This window comes from Ranitomeya imitator, chromosome 1 (genome assembly GCF_032444005.1).
Source record: "Ranitomeya imitator isolate aRanImi1 chromosome 1, aRanImi1.pri, whole genome shotgun sequence".
Taxonomy (NCBI): domain Eukaryota; kingdom Metazoa; phylum Chordata; class Amphibia; order Anura; family Dendrobatidae; genus Ranitomeya; species Ranitomeya imitator.
Window position 1 is genome coordinate 138,758,138 of NC_091282.1, and position 21,397 is coordinate 138,779,534.

Here is a 21,397-nt window from a genome sequence, read left to right on the forward strand (position 1 = left end):
ACCTGTCCCCCCCCCCCCGTCGTTTGTTACTGAAAGAGCCATCTTGTGCAGCAGTAATGCTGCACAAGGAAAAGGTAGCTCTTTTTTTTTAGCTCTTTGCACACGCAGAACTTAACACTTATAAAATGTGTTCACTGATACCGTTATACCGTCCCGGAGCTGGGACTTTCCTTCGTAATGTGACGCAGCACAGCCGTCATTCCTACCCCCTTGGTGCCATGCGCTGCCTCCTCAGCGTTGTTTTAAGCTGTCACGGAGCCTGCGCTGTTCTGTTATCCCTTGGGCATGCCCTATTTGCGCTGCCTGTCTTCTGACATAATTTGGTGTCAGGCTGGCTGCGCTTGTGCGGCCGCGCTGCCCGAGATCCCGCCTCGCAGTGTCTTCTGATTGAGTCACACTGCGGGCCTGGGATCCATGGGCATGCGCAGTGCATATCTTCCCCTCGGGCTCTCGCTCATTTCCCTCCGCCTTCTTTAGACTGTGCGCCGTCAGCTGATCCCTAGCATGCCACGGCCGTGACACCGCACAGTCTGAAGAAGAGGGAAGGAGGGGAGTGAGAGTCGAGGTTATGCACTGTGCATGCCCATGGTTCCAAGGCCCGCAGTGGGATTACGTTAGACGAGACTGCGAGGTGGGATCTGGAGCAGCGTGGACGCACAGGCACTGACAGCCTGACACCAAATTATGTCAGAAGACAGGCAGCGCTAATTGGGCATGGCCAAGGGCTAACAGAACAGCGCAGGCTCCGTGACAGCTTAAAACAACGCTGAGGAGGCAGCGCACGGCATCAAGGGGATAGGAATGACAGCTGTGCTGTGTCCCATTACGAAGGAAATTCGCACCTCCGGAACGGTTTAACGGTATAAAGGGACACATTTTTAGTGTTTACTTCGGTGTTTGCAAGGAGCATAATTAAAAGAGCAACCTTTTCCTTTTGCATCCTTAGTGCTGCACAAGATGGCTCTTTCAGCTACAAACGTCTTGGGGGGGGGGTTAAAGGTTTCCTTTCAACTTGCTCCAATCAGGCTTCGGCCTACACTCTGTTCCTCTGCTCCTCCTGCTGTCCCTGGGCTCTAACACCGCCAGTTGGTGCCTGGAAGTGCTGTGTGCACAGTCAACAGTCGCTCCTCTGTTATTGGGGTTCAGTAACGTCAGCTGATCCCCAGCTGTGTGTGCGGCAATACCTCCAATCTGCTCCTCCTGCTGTCCCTGGGCTCTAACACCGCCAGTTGGTGCCTGGAAGTGCTGTGTGCACAGTCAACAGTCGCTCCTCTGTTATTGGGGTTCAGTAACGTCAGCTGATCCCCAGCTGTGTGTGCGGCAATACCTCCAATCTGCTCCTCCTGCTGTCCCTGGGCTCTAACACCGCCAGTTGGTGCCTGGAAGTGCTGTGTGCACAGTCAACAGTCGCTCCTCTGTTATTGGGGTTCAGTAACGTCAGCTGATCCCCAGCTGTGTATCCGGCAACGTGTCATGCGACCGCCACGCTGGCACAACTAAAATGTAAGGGGACCTGTCCCCCCCCCCCTAGGCGTTTGTTACTGAAAGAGCCACCGTGTGCAGCACTAATACTGCACAAGGGAAAGGTCGCTCTTGAAATCATGCTCCTTGCAAACGCTGAACTACACACTCATGTAATGTGTCCCCTCACACCGTCCAACCGTCCCGGAGGTGGGACTTTCCTTTGTAATGTGACGCAGCACAGCTGTCATTGCTACCCCCTTGGCACCGTGCGCTGCCTCCTTAGCGTTGTTTGATTCCGTCATGGACCCTGCGCTGTTATGTTATCCCTTGGCCATGCACAGTTTGCGCTGCCCGTCCTCTGACATCATTTGTTGTCATCCTGGCTGCGCCTGTGCGTCCACGCTGCCCGAAATCACACCTCGCAGTGTCGTCTAATGTGATCCCACAGTGGGCCTGGTATCCATGGCCATGCGCAGTGCATATACTAGCCTCTCACTCCCCTTCTTCACGCTTCTTCAGACTAGGCGGCGTCAGCTGATCCCTAATAGCATGCCACGGCCGTGACGCCGCACAGTCTGAAGAAGCAGGAAGGAGGTGAGTGAGAGGCGATGATATGCACTGCGCATGCCCATGGATCCCTGGCCCGCAGTGGGACTACATTAGATGACACTGCAAGGTTGGATCTCGGGCAGCTTGGATGCACAGGCACTGCCAGCCTGACACCTACATGATGTCAGAAGACGGGCACCGCTAACTGTGCATGGCCAAGGGATAACATTACAGCGCGGGCTCCGTGACAGAACCAAACAACGTTGAGGAGGTGGCGCCTGGCACCAAGGGGGTTGGAATGACGGCTGTGCTGTGTCACATTACAAAGGAAAGTCCCACTTCCGGGATGGTTTGACGGTGTGAGGGGACACATTATATGAGTGTGTACTTCAGCGTTTGCAAGGAGCATAATTTTCGGAGCCACCATTTTCCATGTGCAGTATTACTGCTGTACAAGATGGCTATTTCAGCAACAAATGCCTGGGGGGGGGGGGGTTAAAGGTTCCCTTTCAACTTGCTCCACTGCAGGCTTCGGCCTACACTCTGCTCCTCTTTGATTCCCTGGGTTTCAACACTGTCAGTTGCCACCTGGAAGTGTTGTCTACACAGAAAAAACACTAGGTGATGTGTCAGTGGGGTTCAGCACCGCCAGCTGTTCCCCTGCTGTGTAGTCGGCAACGTGTCCAGCACAAGCCACACTGGCACAACAGAACAAAAGCTGCCACCAGTGCAGGCTTCGGCCTACACTCTGCTCCTCTCCTCCTCCTGCTGACCCTGGGCTCAAACACCGCTAGTTTTTGCCCGGAAGTGCTAGCTGCACAGAGAAAAACACCAGCCAATGTGTTAGTGGGGTTCAGCAACGCCAGCTGTTCCCCTGCTGTGTAGCCGGCAACGTGACCTGCAAACGCCACGCAGGCACATGAACTGAAATGAAAGGGAACCTGGCCCCACCCCCCCAGGTGTTTCTATGTATAACAGCCACCTAGTACAGCAGTACTGCTGCATTTGTACAAGGTGGCTGACTTTTTCTCCTTGCCCACGTGGAACTCAACACGTACAAAATGTGTCTCATTGAGACCATTCCACTGTCCCTGAGGTGTGACTTTCCTTTCTAATGATACGCAGCACCCCCCTTGGTAGCGTTTCCCGTCTTTTGTCATCATGGTTAGCTGGCTGCGCCTGTGCATCCGCCCTGCTAGAAACAACGCCCCTCGTTGTCATATTTATTTTGTCAGCGAGGGTGTGGTTTATGGGCACGAGCAGTGCATATGTTCGCCTGTCTTAACTCATCTCCTTCCGCCTTCTTCAGACTGTGTGGCCTCCTGGCCGTGGTAGGCGATAAGGGATCAGCTGAGGCCGCCCAGTCTGGAGCAGGTGTAAGGACATGTGTAAGCGGCAAACCTATTTACTGCACAAGGCCACGAATCCCAGCCACGCAGTGTGATTTTTTGAAAACACACTGTGGGTCTGGGATTCATGTCCATCGCTAACCGCAACGGCCGAAATGAAATGAGGTCAGAAGACAGGAAGCGCTCACAGCGCATGGCCAAGGGATCCCAATAGCGCAGACTCCTGTACAGCAAATAACAACGCTCAGGAATCTGCGCCCAGTACCTAGGTGCAAATTTTGACACCTGTGCTGCGTCTCCTTAACCCTTGTCAGGCTGCATAATTTTACAACCTTAACAGGCTGCATAGGTACAATTGTACCTTCACATATACCTCCACTGTGGGAAGACTTTACTTGGTTTCAGAAACTAAAGTTCATTCAGCTACAAATGTTATGCTGATATCTATTGTTCAGTGTTGTTACTGGTCACTTATGTTGCTGTCAATTAAGTTAATTCAAACTGGGAGTGGCTTCTACTTGTCTTCCTGCCTCCCTCCTCTCATTAGCCATTTTGCTGTTCATCTCATTGCTGTGAGCACACATTTCTAGGCTTGTGAAGTCTTCAATTTCTTGGAAACGAAGGTAGGAAAGTCTCACAGCATCTAACAGCCAGTTATACCTTTATTCTCATTATGTGGGGACAGAACAGTCAAATTGTCTTTCAGCCTGGACTTGGCTTACATATATTTTGTATGAAACTTATCACTATAGGTATAATTTTTATACGAAAAATGGATAATAATTAGTATCTACATATTGTTTTACGATGTTTTATTTATATTCAGCACAAAATACGAAGCCAAAATTCATCTAGCAAGTCATCATGAGTGATAGTAATGCTGGATCTAGTTTCCGCCATAATCCAAGAAAACGTGTTTGCAGGTTAGTATAATTTTGTGAAAAGCCAATAATGTAGTATTTCGGAAAATTATTTATTTTACATTTTTTCATATTTACAGATTTACGTCTGACGAAATAATGCGAATGCTAGAAGAATCTGATTCTGAGCATGAGGATGAACCATATGTTCCATCTGATGATGAAAACTATGTACCACAAGTGGATGTTACTGAAGAAGATTCAGACATTGAACAAGAAATGGTCATAGAGCATGAAAATGAATACGAATCAGACGAAAGTGTTGAGGATGATTCTGTGCCTCAAAGTGCAGGCGACATTTGGACTGCTAAGGATGAAACTCAATGGTGCAGTAATCCACTGCCAAATGCACAAACAAAATCTCGTAATGTCCTACGACAAAGAGGTGGCCCTGCAGCAATCAGCAACCTATATACAGCAAAAGAGCTATTCAAGTCCATCATGACTCCCGAGATGTGTGACATCATATTACGGGAAACGAATCGAAAGGCCAAGAGAGTTTGTGATGCTTACAACAACGAACTGGTACAACGTTTTCCTGATTCTTCCAAACGGCCACCACAAAAAACATTCAAGCAATTTACTGAAACTGAACTTCATGCATTTTTGGGCATACTGATTGCTGCTGGTGTGCACAGAGCCAACAAAGAGAATCTGGAGGAAATGTGGAATGTTGCTGCTCTGCCTCTTATACGTGCAGCCATGTCTCGTGACCGCTTCAAGATGATACTCAGATTTATCAGGTTTGACAACGAAAATACACGTGCAGAACGTGTGCAAACAGATAAAGCTGCACCAATACGGGACATCTGGACAATGCTGAACAGTAATCTGGAGAGAGCCTACAAGCCATATCATTGTATCACCGTCGACGAGCAATTATTTCCATTTAGAGGTCATACTAAATTTACCCAGTATATACCTTCAAAACCAGCTAAATATGGCATAAAGATTTTCTGGGCTTGTGACTCATCAAATGCCTACCCTTTACAAGGTCAGCTCTACACTGGGAAACCAACTGATGGTCCTCGACAAGTAAACATTGGAGAACGAACAGTATTGGACCTAGTGAGCTCGTATAAAGGCTCTGGAAGAAATGTCACCACCGATAACTTCTTTACAACCATGGAACTAGCTAAGGTATTGAACTCCTGGAACATGACACTAGTTGGTACAGTGAGAAAAAACAAAAGGTTCCTACCTAACAACATGCAGCCTGCCAAAGAAAGGCCTGTATACTCGACAAATTTTGCCTACAATCATGATGCAACAGTCTGTTCATATGTACCAAAGAAGAACAAATCAGTCGTGCTTCTATCATCTATGCACATGACGGGAGAAGTTGAAGAGACACTAGCAGCCAAGCCAGAGATAATAAAATACTACAACATAACAAAAGGTGGCGTTGATGTTATGGATAAAATGTTGGGAGAGTACACTGTGAAACGACGAACATCACGTTGGACTTTGGCATTTTTCTACAATATGATTGATGTCAGTGGGTTAGCATCCTACATCATCTACAGAGAACACAATCCAAGCTTCAGGGCAAAGGATCAACGAAGAAAGTTCCTGAAAGATCTCGCAAATCAGCTGTGTATGATTGCAATTGAAGATCGTAGTACAAACAAAATGATAATGAGAAACCATTTTCTTCGAGGTGCAGTAGAAATGGTGCTTGGACGATGCATTGTGGTAGCATCGCAGCCAGCAGCTGGCCCCAAAATACCTCATGGTAGTCGTGGACCCTCCCCTGTTGTTGGTAGTTGCTATGTCTGCAGAGACCTGAGGCGAAAACAACGCAAGACTAGAAAGTCTTGTGTGGTTTGTGTGAAACCCATTTGCGATGAACACTCTGTAGCAAAGCCAACATGCATTACTTGCAAAGAAAATCAATAAAAAAAAGTTTCTTACATTTTCTTTTATAATGTAAATCAACAGTTTTTTACTTGTTTATAATAGTTAAATAGCATTATCATTAAAAAAAAATTTATGCTTTTTCCCTTGCATTATCTTCATTCAAAATATATGAGGTACATTTGTACCTATGCAGCTTGTTATGGATGCAAAAAGATCTCGACCCCTTATCTCGGAAGCGGGTGGAGATATTTTATTGAAATTTGGCCAATATATTCTGGACCAAAAATGTAGAGATGTCACGAAATTTCAGCCCTCTACGTCTTTTCAAAAAAAAGTTATTGCAATTTTAAAACGGAATAGTTACAATTGTACCTATTCAGCCGGATAAGGGTTAAAAAGACTAGTAGTCACGCCTCCACTACTGTTTGACAGTATAATGGGCTAAATAGTGTACGTGTTTTAGTCAGCGTGTGCAAGGAGCAAAACAAATAGAGCAACCTTTTACTTGTGCAGCATTAATGCTGCACAAGGTGTGGCTCTTGTACCTTGCAACACCTGAGGGGGGTTAAAGGTAACCTTTGAAATTGGTTCAACTAGGCTTCGGCCTACACTCTGCTCCTCTCCTGCTGACCCTGGGCTCAAACACCGCTAGTTTTTGCCCGGAACTGCTAGCTGCACAGAGAAAAACACCAGTCAATGTGTTAGTGAGGTTCAGCACCGCCAGCTGTTCCCCTGCTGTGTAGTCGGCATCGTGTCCAGCACAAGCCACGCTGGCACAACTGACCAAAAGCTGCCACCAGTGCAGGCTTCGGCCTACACTCTGCTCCTCTCCTCCTCCTGCTGACCCTGGGCTCAAACACCGCCAGTTTCTGCCCGGAAGTGCTAGCTGCACAGAGAAAAACACCAGCCAATGTGTTAGTGGGGTTCAGCACCGCCAGCTGTTCCCCCGCTGTGTAGCCGGCATCGTGTCCAGCACAAGCCACGCTGGCACAACTGACCAAAAGCTGCCACCAGTGCAGGCTTCGGCCTACACATTGCTCCTCTCCTCCTCCTGCTGACCCTGGGCTCTAACACCGCCAGTTTTTGCCCGGACATGCGAGCTGCACAGGGAAAACCACCAGTCAATGTGTCAGTGGGGTTCAGCACCGCCAGCTGTTCCCCTGCTGTGTAGCTTGCAACGTGACCTGCAAATGCCACGCAGGCACATGAACTGAAATTGAAGGGAGCCTGCCCCCCACCCCCAGGTGTTTCTATGTAAAACAGCCACCTTGTACAGCAGTACTGCTGCATTTGTACAAGGTGGCTGACTTTTTCTCCTTGCCCACGTGGAACTCAACACGTACAAAATGTGTCTCATTGAGACCATTCCACTGTCCCTGAGGTGTGACTTTCCTTTCTAATGATACGCAGCACCACCCTTGTTAGCGCTGCCCGTCTTTTGACATCATTGGTTAGCTGGCTGCGCCTGTGCGTCTGCCCTGCTCGAAACAACGCCCCTCGGTGTCTTATTTTTTTGAACAGCGAGGGTGTGATTGATGGGCATGTGCAGTGCATATGTTTGCCTGTGTTCACTCATCTCCTTCCGCCTTCTTCAGACTGGGTGTCCTCATGGCCGCGGCAGGCGATAAGGGATCAGATGAGGCCGCCCAGTCTGAAGCAGGTGTAAGGACATGTGTGAGCGTCAAACATATTTACTGAACAAGGCCACGAATCCCAGCCACGCAGTGTGATTTTTTGAAAACACACTGTGGGTCTGGGATTCATGTCCATCGCTAACCGTAACGGCCGACATTAAATGAGGTCAGAAGACAGGAAGCGCTCACAGCGCATGGCCAAGGGATCCCAATAGCGCAGACTCCTGTACAGCAAATAACAACGCTCAGGAATCTGCGCACAGCAGCTAGGTGTAAATTTTGACACCTGTGCTGCATCTCCTTAAAAAGACTAGTAGTCACGCCTCCACTACTGTTTGACAGTATAATGGGCTAAATAGTGTACGTGTTTTATTCAGCGTGTGCAAGGAGCAAAATTAAATAGAGCAACCTTTGACTTGTGCATCATTAATGCTGTTCAAGGTGTGGCTCTTGTACCTTGCAACACCTGAGGGGGGGTTAAAGGTAACCTTTGAAATTGGTTCAACTAGGCTTCGGCCTACACTCTGCTCCTCTCCTCCTCCTGCTGACCCTGGGCTCAAACAACGCCAGTTTCTGCCCGGACATGCTAGCTGCACAGAGAAAAACACCAGCCAATGTGTTAGTGGGGTTCAGCACCGCCAGCTGTTCCCCTGCTGTGTAGCTGGCAACGTGTCCTGCAAACGCCACGCAGGCACATGAACTGAAATTGAAGGGAGCCTGCCCCCCACCCCCCCAGGTGTTTCTATGTATAACAGCCACCTTGTACAGCAGTACTGCTGCATTTGTACAAGGTGGCTGACTTTTTCTCCTTGCACACGTGGAACTCAACAAGTACAAAATGTGTCTCATTACAGACCATTACAATGTCCCTGAGGTGTGACTTTCCTTTTTAATGACACGCAGCACCCCCATTGTTAGCGCTGCCCGTCTCCTGACATCATTGGTTGGCTGGCTGTGCCTGTGCGTCCCCCCTGCCCGACACAACGCCCCCCGTTGTCTCATATATTTTGACTGCGAGGGTGTGATTGATGGGCACGAGCAGTGCATATGTTCCCCTGTCTTCACTCCCTTCCTTCCGCCTTCTTCTGACTGTGCGGCCTCATGGCCGCGGCATGCGATAAGGGATCAGCTGAGGCCGCCCAGTCTGAAGCAGGTGTAAGGACATGTGTGAGCGGCGAACATATTTACTGCACAAGGCCACGAATCCCAGCACCGCAGTGTGACTTTAGGAAAAGCCACTGTGGGTCTGGGATTTATGGCCATCGTTAACCGCACCGGCCAACATGAAATGAGGTCATGAGACGGCCTGCACTAACAGGGTATTGCCAAGGGATAACACAAGAGCGCAGTTTCCTGTACTGCAAATAACAACGGTAAGGAATCTGCGCACAGCACCTAGGTGTAAATTTTGACACCTGTGCTGCGTCTTCTTCAAAAGAAAAGTCACGCCTCCACTACTGTTTGACAGTATAATGGGCTAAATAGCGTACGTGTTATATTCAGCGTGTGCAAGGAGCAAAATGAAGAGAGCAACCTTTTATTTGTGCAGCATTAATGCTGCACAAGGTGTGGCTCATGTACCTTGCAACACCTGAGGGGGGGTTAAAGGTTACCTTTGAAATTGGTTCAACTAGGCTTCGGCCTACACTCTGCTCCTCTCCTCCTCCTGCTGACCCTGGGCTATAACACCGCTAGTTTTTGCCCGGAACTGCTAGCTGCACAGAGAAAAACACCAGTCAATGTGTTAGTGGGGTTCAGCAACGCCAGCTGTTCCCCTGCTGTGTAGTCGGCAACGTGTCCAGCACAAGCCACGCTGGCACAACAGAACAAAAGCTGCCACCAGTGCAGGCTTCGGCCTACACTTTGCTCCTCTCCTCCTCCTGCTGACCCTGGGCTCAAACAACGCCAGTCTCTGCCCGGACATGCTAGCTGCACAGAGAAAAACACCAGCCAATGTGTTAGTGGGGTTCAGCACCACCAGCTGTTCCCCTGCTGTGTAGCTGGCAACGTGTCCTGCAAACGCCACGCAGGCACATGAACTGAAATTGAAGGGAGCCTGCCCCCCACCCCCAGGTGTTTCTATGTATAACAGCCACCTTGTACAGCAGTACTGCTGCATTTGTACAAGGTGGCTGACTTTTTGTCCTTGCCCACGTGGAACTCAAAACGTACAAAATGTGTCTCATTGAGACCATTCCACTGTCCCTGAGGTGTGACTTTCCTTTCTAATGATACGCAGCACCCCCCTTGGTAGCGCTTCCCGTCTTCTGACATCATTGGTTGGCTTGTTGCGCCTGTGCGTCCGCCCTGCCTGAAACAATGCTCCTCGTTGTCTTATTTTGACTGCGAGGGTGTGATTGATGGGCACGAGCAGTGCATATCTTCACCTGTCTTAACTCATCTCCTTCCGCCTTCTTCAGACTGTGCAGCCTCATGGCCGCGGCATGCGAGAAGGTATCAGCAGAGGCCGCCCAGTCTGAAGCAGGTGTAAGGACGTGTGTGAGCGGCCAAAATATTTACTGCTCACGGCCACGAATCACAGCACCGCAATGTGACTTTATGAAAAGGCACTGTGGGTCTGGGATTTATGGCCATCGTTAACCGCACCGGCCAACATGAAATGAGGTCATAAGACGGGCAGCTCTAACAGGGCATTGCCAAGGGATAACACAAGAGCGCAGACTCCTGTACAGCAAATAACAACGCTCAGGAAACTGCGCCAAGCACCAAGGCGTTATTTGGGACACCTGTGCTGCGTCTCCTTAAAAAGCCAAGTCACGCATCCACTACAGTTTGACTGTAGAATGGGCTAAATTGTGTACGCCTTTCATTCAGCGTGTGCAAGTAGACAAATTAATAGAGCAACCTTTCACTTGTGCAGCATTAATACTGCACAAGGTGTGTCTCTTGTACTTTGTAACACCTGATGGGGGGTTAAAGGTTTCCTTTGAAATTGGTTCAAATAGGCTTCGGCCTACACTCTGCTCCTCTACTCCTCCTCCTGCTTCAACACGGGCTCTAACATCGCTAGTTTTTGACCGCAAGTGCTAGCTGCACAGAGAAAAACACACGCCATTGTGTTAGTGGGGTTCAGCAACGCCAGCTGTTCCCCCACTGTGTAGCCGGCAAAGTGTCCTGCAAACGCAACGCAGACACAAAGCTGCCTCCAGTGCAGGCTTCGGCCTACACTCTGCTCCCCCTGCTTACCCTTAGCTCCAACACCGCTAGTTGGGGCTCTAGGAAGACAATCTTTAATAGGCAACGCATCTGGGTTCCAGCACCGCCAGCTGGTTCTCGGCAGTGTTCTTGTCACAGGTACTCCCTCGTGCCAAGCCTGGTTTCAGCACCGTCAGCTGTTTCCGGGTTGTGTCAAGCTCACTGAGACGCCTATGCTTGCCCCGTCGTGGTGCGGTCGGGTTAGCCAACTCCAGGGTGCCTCCAGTTTAGGAGCTTCCTATGTGGGCTGCGTGAACTGGTAGTCAAGGCTGGTTCTGTAGTGCCAGTAGGCCCAGCTCCCCCTGTAGGACTGTTGGGGTTTGGTAACTGCGGCTGCCTCGCGGCCTAGCTGTTCTCTCCTCTCCTGTGGACCTTCAGGTCCACCACCTGGTTCCAGCACCGTCAGCTGGTTCCAGGCCGAGCCTTTGGCTTAGGTGCCTCCTCCTGGGTATCCGAGTTCCGCCAACGTCAGGCGGTCCTTGGTAGTGCTTTTAAGCGCGGGCACCTACAGCTTAGTAACCGGGTTCCAGCACCGCCAGCTGGTCCTCGGTCGTGCCATTGGCTCTTGCACACTGGGGCAACGCATCTGGGTTCCAGCACCGCCAGCTGGTTCTCGGCAGTGTTCTTGACACAGGTACTCCCTCGTGCCAAGCCTGGTTTCAGCACCGCCAGCTGTTTCCGGGTTGTGTCAAGCTCACTGAGACGCCTATGCTTGCCCCGTCGTGGTGCGGTCGGGTTAGCCAACTCCAGGGTGCCTCCAGTTTAGGAGCTTCCTATGTGGGCTGCGTGAACTGGTAGTCAAGGCTGGTTCTGTAGTGCCAGTAGGCCCAGCTCCCCCTGTAGGACTGTTGGGGTTTGGTAACTGCGGCTGCCTCGCGGCCTAGCTGTTCTCTCCTCTCCTGTGGACCTTCAGGTCCACCACCTGGTTCCAGCACCGTCAGCTGGTTCCAGGCCGAGCCTTTGGCTTAGGTGCCTCCTCCTGGGTATCCGAGTTCCGCCAACGTCAGGCGGTCCTTGGTAGTGCTTTTAAGCGCGGGCACCTACAGCTTAGTAACCGGGTTCCAGCACCGCCAGCTGGTCCTCGGTCGTGCCATTGGCTCTTGCACACTGGGGCAACGCATCTGGGTTCCAGCACCGCCAGCTGGTTCTCGGCAGTGTTCTTGACACAGGTACTCCCTCGTGCCAAGCCTGGTTTCAGCACCGCCAGCTGTTTCCGGGTTGTGTCAAGCTCACTGAGACGCCTATGCTTGCCCCGTCGTGGTGCGGTCGGGTTAGCCAACTCCAGGGTGCCTCCAGTTTAGGAGCTTCCTATGTGGGCTGCGTGAACTGGTAGTCAAGGCTGGTTCTGTAGTGCCAGTAGGCCCAGCTCCCCCTGTAGGACTGTTGGGGTTCGGTAACTGCGGCTGCCTCGCGGCCTAGCTGTTCTCTCCTCTCCTGTGGGCCTTGGGGTCCACCACCTGGTTCCAGCACCGTCAGCTGGTTCCGGGCCGAGCCTTTGGCTTAGGTGCCTCCTCCTGGGTATCCGAGTTCCGCCAACGTCAGGCGGTCCTTGGTAGTGCTTTTAAGAGCGGGCACCTACAGCTTAGTAACCGGGTTCCAGCACCGCCAGCTGGTCCTCGGTCGTGCCATTGGCTATTGCACACTGGGGCAACGCATCTGGGTTCCAGCACCGCCAGCTGGTTCTTGGCAGTGTTCTTGTCACAGGTACTCCCTCGTGCCAAGCCTGGTTTCAGCACCGTCAGCTGTTTCCGGGTTGTGTCAAGCTCACTGAGACGCCTATGCTTGCCCCGTCGTGGTGCGGTCGGGTTAGCCAACTCCAGGGTGCCTCCAGTTTAGGAGCTTCCTATGTGGGCTGCGTGAACTGGTAGTCAAGGCTGGTTCTGTAGTGCCAGTAGGCCCAGCTCCCCCTGTAGGACTGTTGGGGTTCGGTAACTGCGGCTGCCTCGCGGCCTAGCTGTTCTCTCCTCTCCTGTGGGCCTTGGGGTCCACCACCTGGTTCCAGCACCGTCAGCTGGTTCCGGGCCGAGCCTTTGGCTTAGGTGCCTCCTCCTGGGTATCCGAGTTCCGCCAACATCAGGCGGTCCTTGGTAGTGCTTTTAAGCGCGGGCACCTACAGCTTAGTAACCAGGTTCCAGCACCGCCAGCTGGTCCTCGGTCGTGCCATTGGCTATTGCACACTGGGGCAACGCATCTGGGTTCCAGCACCGCCAGCTGGTTCTTGGCAGTGTTCTTGTCACAGGTACTCCCTCGTGCCAAGCCTGGTTTCAGCACCGTCAGCTGTTTCCGGGTTGTGTCAAGCTCACTGAGACGCCTATGCTTGCCCCGTCGTGGTGCGGTCGGGTTAGCCAACTCCAGGGTGCCTCCAGTTTAGGAGCTTCCTATGTGGGCTGCGTGAACTGGTAGTCAAGGCTGGTTCTGTAGTGCCAGTAGGCCCAGCTCCCCCTGTAGGACTGTTGGGGTTCGGTAACTGCAGCTGCCTCGCGGCCTAGCTGTTCTCTCCTCTCCTGTGGGCCTTGGGGTCCACCACCTGGTTCCAGCACCGTCAGCTGGTTCCGGGCCGAGCCTTTGGCTTAGGTGCCTCCTCCTGGGTATCCGAGTTCCGCCAACGTCAGGCGGTCCTTGGTAGTGCTTTTAAGCGCGGGCACCTACAGCTTAGTAACCGGGTTCCAGCACCGCCAGCTGGTCCTCGGTCGTGCCATTGGCTCTTGCACACTGGGGCAACGCATCTGGGTTCCAGCACCGCCAGCTGGTTCTCGGCAGTGTTCTTGTCACAGGTACTCCCTCGTGCCAAGCCTGGTTTCAGCACCGTCAGCTGTTTCCGGGTTGTGTCAAGCTCACTGAGACGCCTATGCTTGCCCCGTCGTGGTGCGGTCGGGTTAGCCAACTCCAGGGTGCCTCCAGTTTAGGAGCTTCCTATGTGGGCTGCGTGAACTGGTAGTCAAGGCTGGTTCTGTAGTGCCAGTAGGCCCAGCTCCCCCTGTAGGACTGTTGGGGTTCGGTAACTGCGGCTGCCTCGCGGCCTAGCTGTTCTCTCCTCTCCTGTGGGCCTTGGGGTCCACCACCTGGTTCCAGCACCGTCAGCTGGTTCCGGGCCGAGCCTTTGGCTTAGGTGCCTCCTCCTGGGTATCCGAGTTCCGCCAACGTCAGGCGGTCCTTGGTAGTGCTTTTAAGCGCGGGCACCTACAGCTTAGTAACCGGGTTCCAGCACCGCCAGCTGGTCCTCGGTCGTGCCATTGGCTCTTGCACACTGGGGCAACGCATCTGGGTTCCAGCACCGCCAGCTGGTTCTCGGCAGTGTTCTTGACACAGGTACTCCCTCGTGCCAAGCCTGGTTTCAGCACCGCCAGCTGTTTCCGGGTTGTGTCAAGCTCACTGAGACGCCTATGCTTGCCCCGTCGTGGTGCGGTCGGGTTAGCCAACTCCAGGGTGCCTCCAGTTTAGGAGCTTCCAATTTGTGGGCTGCGTGAACTGGTAGTCAAGGCTGGTTCTGTAGTGCCAGTAGGCCCAGCTCCCCCTGTAGGACTGTTGGGGTTCGGTAACTGCGGCTGCCTCGCGGCCTAGCTGTTCTCTCCTCTCCTGTGGGCCTTGGGGTCCACCACCTGGTTCCAGCACCGTCAGCTGGTTCCGGGCCGAGCCTTTGGCTTAGGTGCCTCCTCCTGGGTATCCGAGTTCCGCCAACATCAGGCGGTCCTTGGTAGTGCTTTTAAGCGCGGGCACCTACAGCTTAGTAACCGGGTTCCAGCACCGCCAGCTGGTCCTCGGTCGTGCCATTGGCTCTTGCACACTGGGGCAACGCATCTGGGTTCCAGCACCGCCAGCTGGTTCTCGGCAGTGTTCTTGACACAGGTACTCCCTCGTGCCAAGCCTGGTTTCAGCACCGCCAGCTGTTTCCGGGTTGTGTCAAGCTCACTGAGACGCCTATGCTTGCCCCGTCGTGGTGCGGTCGGGTTAGCCAACTCCAGGGTGCCTCCAGTTTAGGAGCTTCCTATGTGGGCTGCGTGAACTGGTAGTCAAGGCTGGTTCTGTAGTGCCAGAAGGCCCAGCTCCCCCTGTAGGACTGTTGGGGTTCGGTAACTGCGGCTGCCTCGCGGCCTAGCTGTTCTCTCCTCTCCTGTGGACCTTCAGGTCCACCACCTGGTTCCAGCACCGTCATCTGGTTCTCGGCAGTGTCTTTTGCTCTTGTACCTTCTGCTCCCCATCCTGGTTCCAGTACCGTCAGCTGGTTCCGGGCAGAGCCTTTGGTTTAGGTGCCTCCTTCTGGGTATCCAAGTTCCACCAACGTCAGGTGGTCCTTGGTAGTGCTTTCGGGCACGGGTACCTCCTGCTTAGTAACCGGGTTCCAGTACCGTCAGCTGGTTCTCGGCAGTGTCTTTTGCTCTTGTACCTTCTGCTCCCCATCCTGGTTCCAGTAACGTCAGCTGGTTCCGGGCAGAGCCTTTGGCTTAGGTGCCTCCTTCTGGGTATCCGAGTTCCGCCAACGTCAGGCGGTCCTTGGTAGTGCTTTTTAGCACGGGTACCTCCTGCTTAGTAACCGGGTTCCAGTAACGTCAGCTGGTCCTCGGTAGTTCCATAGGCTCTTGAACCTTCGGGTAGCCATCCGAGTTCCAGTTCCATCAGCTGGTTCTTGGCATTTTCTCAGCCTTCTTGTACCTTCTGCTACATTTCCAAGTTGAAGACCCTAAAGTCGACGACCCGGAAGACCACCCCGATGACGACGACGACGACCCGGAAGACCACCCCGATGACGACGACGATGACGGCGGAGACGACGACGGCTGAGACGACGACGGCGGAGATGACGACACTGGAGACGACGACCCTGGAGACGACGACATGGAAGGCCGAGAAGCAGAAGAACAAGAGGCTGCAGAACAAAGAGCAGAAGAACATTAAGCATAAGACTTAATATCAGAGCAAAAGATATTATCTAAATTATATGCAGAAGAAGACTAAGCAGTGTATGGGGGTGAGTCCGTTCCTCCTCGTGGTGCCCCTGGATAAAGCCTGATGCTGCAGGCCAAACTGAACGCGGACAAATGTAACTTTTGTGACTGGCAGAACGGGAATGCCTGTCACAAATGAGAATATGATGAAGAAGTAGAATAGGAAGAATAATAACAGTGGAATAAAAAGAATATGTAGAATATGAAGAATAATAATAGTTGAATAAAATGAATATGAAGAATGTAATAAAAAAAAAAATAGGTAGAAGATGAAGAAGAAGATGAATAAGGTGAAGAAAAAGTTGATGTCAAAGATGCTGATGATGATGAAGATGAAAGTGTGGGAAAAGTAAAAAAAAAAAAGAAAAAAAAAGAAGGGGAAGGGCGTGGAATAGTGAAACATCAATATCTGACAAAATTAAAAAAAATTTACATACTCAATATCTTTTTCACTCCGAACGTCTTAAAAAAAAACAAAAACATGCTATTCTATTTGATTGGGCTAAACCTCATTGCCTTTAATGTCTCCGCCACCTCCCACAATACATCCTACATTATTCTTAGTTGTTTTCCTTCATGTAGAATGAACCTACAAGGCAAGAAAGGGTTTATTTTAATTCCGATATTTTGGTCCCATTGACTTGCATTGGGATCGGGTATCGGTATCGGCGATATCCGATATTTTTTGAATATCGGACGATCCTATCCGATACCGATACTTTCCGATATCGGAAGGTATCGCTCAACACTAATTAGCAATAATCATGCAAATACTATGCTTTGGAAAAAATATTGCCATTGTGGAATAACACTTTCTTTAGCATTCTTCAGTAGTGATAAGCGAATATACTCGTTACTTGAGATTTCTCGAGCATGCTCGGGCGTCCTCCGAGTATTTTTTAGTGCTCGAAGATTTAGTTTTTCTTGCCGCAGCTGAATGATTTACATCTGTTAGCCAGCTTGATTAAATGTGGGGATTCCCTAGCAACCAGGCAACCCCCACATGTATTTATGCTGGCTAACAGATGTAAATCATTCAGCTGCGGTGATGAAAACAATCTCCGAGCACTAAAAAATACTCGGAGGACACCAGAGCGTGCTCGAGAAATCTCGAGTAACGAGTATATTTGCTCATCACTATTCTTCAGTAGTCTGAATCTCTTCAGTAATGAACCATTATATGCCTCTCCCATTGTTTTAAAAATCACTAAATGCTCTAAAGTGGACAAAAACTAGAGTGATAATATTTCCAGGAAATCAATTTCTAATGTTTACCAAGTCCTTTCAAGATTGAAATAGCTTCTAGAATATGAAAGAATTTATGTTTGAAGCACATATCTGGAAATAGAATTGGAGAAATCCATTGAGTTATGACTTTGGAGCTACACCGATACAGCTAAAAATATTAAAAAAAATGATGTAATGACATTTCCAGCTTACTCTGCATTTATTTCCAGTCCCATTAGGAGTTCTCAATAAAACCGAGCAGAAATGAATCTATGGTTGTAATCATTGATTTTGATGTATTACATATTCTTGGAAAAGATGAAAAGGAAATATCAATCAATACGACAGCCCTAAAGATGTTTGCTTTTTATTTCTTCAGCTACCCCTCTTAAAATTGATTTTTGATATTAAATAAATATTAGTTTGCCTGCACAAATCAATACACAGGCATGTAATTAAATTTTTCAGTATACAACGATCAGCCGCAACATGAAAATCACCTGCCAACCAATTTGTAGGTCCCTCTCGTGCCTCTAAAGTAACTCTGATCCATCAAGGTATGGAATTTAGAGACCTCTAAAGTTGTCTTGTGGTATCTAGAATGAAGACATTAGGGAACCTGACAGAACAATTTTACACATGAAAGTAGTGGTTTGGCTGTATAGATGTTTGTCTCCCAACAAAGATGGTAACTTTATGTAGAGATTTGATGTAAAGAAAACTTACCGCTTCAGTGGTGCAAACATGGAAAGAAAATCAATGTTATTCATTTAATCTGTTGGTATTTTATGGCGGTTTGTTGTAAGTATATGCACATGTATGCCCTGTGATCATTATAATACAACCCCTTTATTACTAACAATCTACAAGTAATTATGAGCCTCAAAACTTACCAGTTTAGTCTTTGGCATGCATTCTGAAAAACATGGTGGAAATTGTCCTAACTATTGGTTTGTCTCACATCTGTCTTTCAATAGGTGACAGACTATGTTGTCTGCACTCATTTTTCTAATAGTTTAAAGAGGACTTTTCATCACATTTTCATGTTAGACTCCTAATGCTGCAGAGGGAAATAAAAAATTTACCATATTTTTTGGACTATAAGACGTGCCGACCATATGACGCACCTAGGTTTTAAAGCAGGGGTGGGCAATTCATTTTGCCATGGGGCCGCATGAGAAATTGGGATGGTTTTAGAGGGCCGGACTAATATAATTACAATATTTTTCGAACTATAAGACACATCCCAAATTTGGGGTGAAAATTGCAGAAAAAAAGATTTTTTATAAGATGGGGGTCTGTCTTATTGTCCGAATTTACAGTATCTTACCTGAGGGCTGGCGATGGCAGAGCAGGGTCACAGGAGGCATAGTGTCGGCAGAGGTGGGGTGATGCGGTGTGGCGTGCACCTGAGCAGGGTCCCTTCCTGCTTAGGTGGGCCACGCCACGGCCTGGTGTCCATGGGGGGGTTTCAGCAGTGGTGTGGCGACGGCAGAGGTGCGGTATGGCGTGCGCAGGGTACCTTCCACCGGTGAGGTGACAAAACGGCCCGGAATGCAATGTGAGCAGCAGAGCTGGGTTGAATATCGGTGGCAGCGGCCATCTTCCCGAGGCCGCGCGTACGCAGATGGAGTGCTCTGCTTCACAGGGCTTCAGGAAAATGGCCGCGGGAGGCCGCGCGCAGATGGAGATCGTGGCGGCCATTTTCCTGAAGCCGAGTTTGCAGATTTAGATCTTGGCTTCAGGAAAATGGCCACCGCGATCTCCATCTTCTGAAGCCCCGTGAAGCAGAGCACTCCATCTGCACACGCACGGCCTCGGGAAGATGGCCGCCACAACCGATAAACAGGTGATCAACCCGGCTCTGCTGTTCACATTGCATGTGACGTACAGGGCCGATGCGTATGAGCTCGGGGCCTTCACTCCAGCCACCAGCGGTCCTCCTCAGAAGTGTCTGGCGGCTGGCCAAGCAGTGCCAGGGGCATTTGTCAGAAGTGACAGCTAGCTGGCAAGCCATTTAAAATCATCAGGTGGGCCGGATGCGGCCCACGGGCCACTTCTTGCCCAGGACTGTTTTAGAGGAGGAAATTAGGGGAAAAAATTAAACCAAAAAATGTAGTCAACTCTGTGCTTAATATCCCCTATCCTGGTATATATAGTCCCCTCAACCTGATACACATGGCCCCCTTATCACTACCCTGGTATGCATAGCCCCGTCATCCCTATCCTAGTATGTATGGCCCTATATCTGTCCTGATATGCAGGGCACCCATCTCGTCCTAGTATGCATGGCCCTATCCCTATCCTGGTATGCAGGGCCCCCATTTCATCCTAGTATGCATGGGCCCATCCCTATCCTTGTATGCAGGACCCCCATCTCATCCTAGTATGCATGGCCCCATCCCTATCCTGGTATGCAGGGTCCCCATCTCCTCCTAGTATGCATGGCCCCATCCCTATCCTGGTATGCAGGGTCCCCATCTCCTCCTAGTATGCATGGCCCCATCCTTATCCTAGTATGCAGGGCTCCCATCTCGTCCTAGTATGCATGGCCCCATCCCTATCCTGGTATGATTCGCCCACATCCCATTCCTGGTATGGATGGCCCCATCCTTATGATTGGCACCCAACCGCCTCCTGGTATGCATGGCCCCATCAGAAAGCATTAAAAAAAACAATTACACTTACCTTTTCGGGGCTTCCTCGCAGCATCTTGTTCCGATGACGGCAGCTGCTTTATGCTTGTAAGCAGCACATGATAGGGACGTCATGTCACGTCTTACTGCTCTGCATGCCGGGACTGTGTGTGCAGAGAGTAGTGAGAGAGGTGAATATTCACTTCTCTTAAGCAGCGGCACATGTGACCGCCAGCAGCTGCAGGAAGGCTCCAGCTGATACAGTGCGTGCTACTGAAGAGCAATGAATACCCACTGCTCTCTGTGCACACAGTCCCGGCATGCAGAACAGTGAGTATTACAGCAGCTGCCCTTCAGCTTGCAAGCAGTGCATGATGTCCCTGCTATGCACTACTTGCAAGCATAAAGCAGCTGCAGGCATCAGAACAGGATGCTGCAAGTGAGCGCCGGGATGGTATGTGTAATGTTTTTTTTTTATGTTTTCTGATGCATACCAGGATCGGGGTTTTGGGCAAATCATACCAAGATGCTATTAAAGAGAAATTAATAGTCATTGCCCTCTATGCCCATGGGCATGGAATGCAGTGAATATTCATTTCTATTTAGCAGCGGGCACAGGAGTTAGCCATAGCAGCCGGCTCCTGCCTCTGTGACTCGCTGCTCCATTGATGCCGTGCCCTTGTCTCCTCCACCTACTTTATTTGCAGCATGGCTTTCATCGCCCACATGCCACTCTCTTACAGGTGACTCCTGTGACCGGTCTTCTGGTAGTATGTCGTCTTGAGACCCACGTTTGGGCACTATTGGTTTTGGTACCGCTTCTACCTGACTTTGAGAATGTCTCTCATGCTGAGCCTCATTTAGAGCAGTGTTTTATAGTGGATTGCTATTTATTTGGTCTTGGGATTTCCCCAAAGAACTTTGTGCTCTCCTCAGATCCGGATCATAGACAACACATTTGTGGTGCTACAGCAGATACTTTCACTTTGGGATTTAGCAGAGATATGTTTTTCATAGTTGTTTCTATCAATGTTATTGTATTAAACATGTTCAAGGCTTTGAGTTGCTGCTATGTACATTTGTGTGGGGTAACAAGGGCATAGCTCTACCATGGGCATGTTGGTGCTTGTTGTTTTTAATGTCTTTTAATAGTACTTTTTGCAGTGTTGTGTGTTTTTTGAATAAAGACATTTTGTACATATTTATGGTAATTCCTGTTAAGTGCATGCTTCTTCTCTCCCTCTCTCTAATGCAAGTGTCATAGCATGCAACGGATGATCCCTTTGCTATTTGGTGGTGCCCTCCAGCTTCTCCCCTCCTTGTTTTGTACATCCAGACAATAAGATGCACCCCCCTTTTTCGTCCACATTTTTGGAGGAAAAAAGTGCGTCTTATAGTTTGAAAAATACGGTACTTACCTTATTTTTTATTAGTTGACCTTTCCTTTACAGAGATATTAGTAATCAAAGCACGGAGACATGTCAATGTTTGGGCACCTCTGTTCAAAATTACTATTATTATGAACAGTTACACATATAGCAACATAGTAACATAGTTTTTAAGGTTGAAGGAAAACTTTAATTCCATCTAGTTCAACTC

General features: G+C 50.0%; 2 protein-coding genes across 2 annotated transcripts in view; one reads left to right on the forward strand and one right to left on the reverse strand.

The window, feature by feature from the left end:
- EDIL3 (EGF like repeats and discoidin domains 3) overlaps positions 1-21,397 on the reverse strand; it is a 1,157,741-nt gene that overhangs the window by 194,582 nt on the left and 941,762 nt on the right. The gene's annotated exons all lie outside the window — the stretch shown is intronic.
- On the forward strand, positions 4,186-20,386 carry LOC138657496 (piggyBac transposable element-derived protein 4-like). Its single transcript, XM_069745275.1, has 3 exons — positions 4,186-4,285; positions 4,363-6,147; positions 20,296-20,386. Exons 1-3 carry the CDS (start codon positions 4,227-4,229, stop codon positions 20,384-20,386), a joined length of 1,935 nt encoding a protein of 644 aa, XP_069601376.1. The 5' UTR covers positions 4,186-4,226.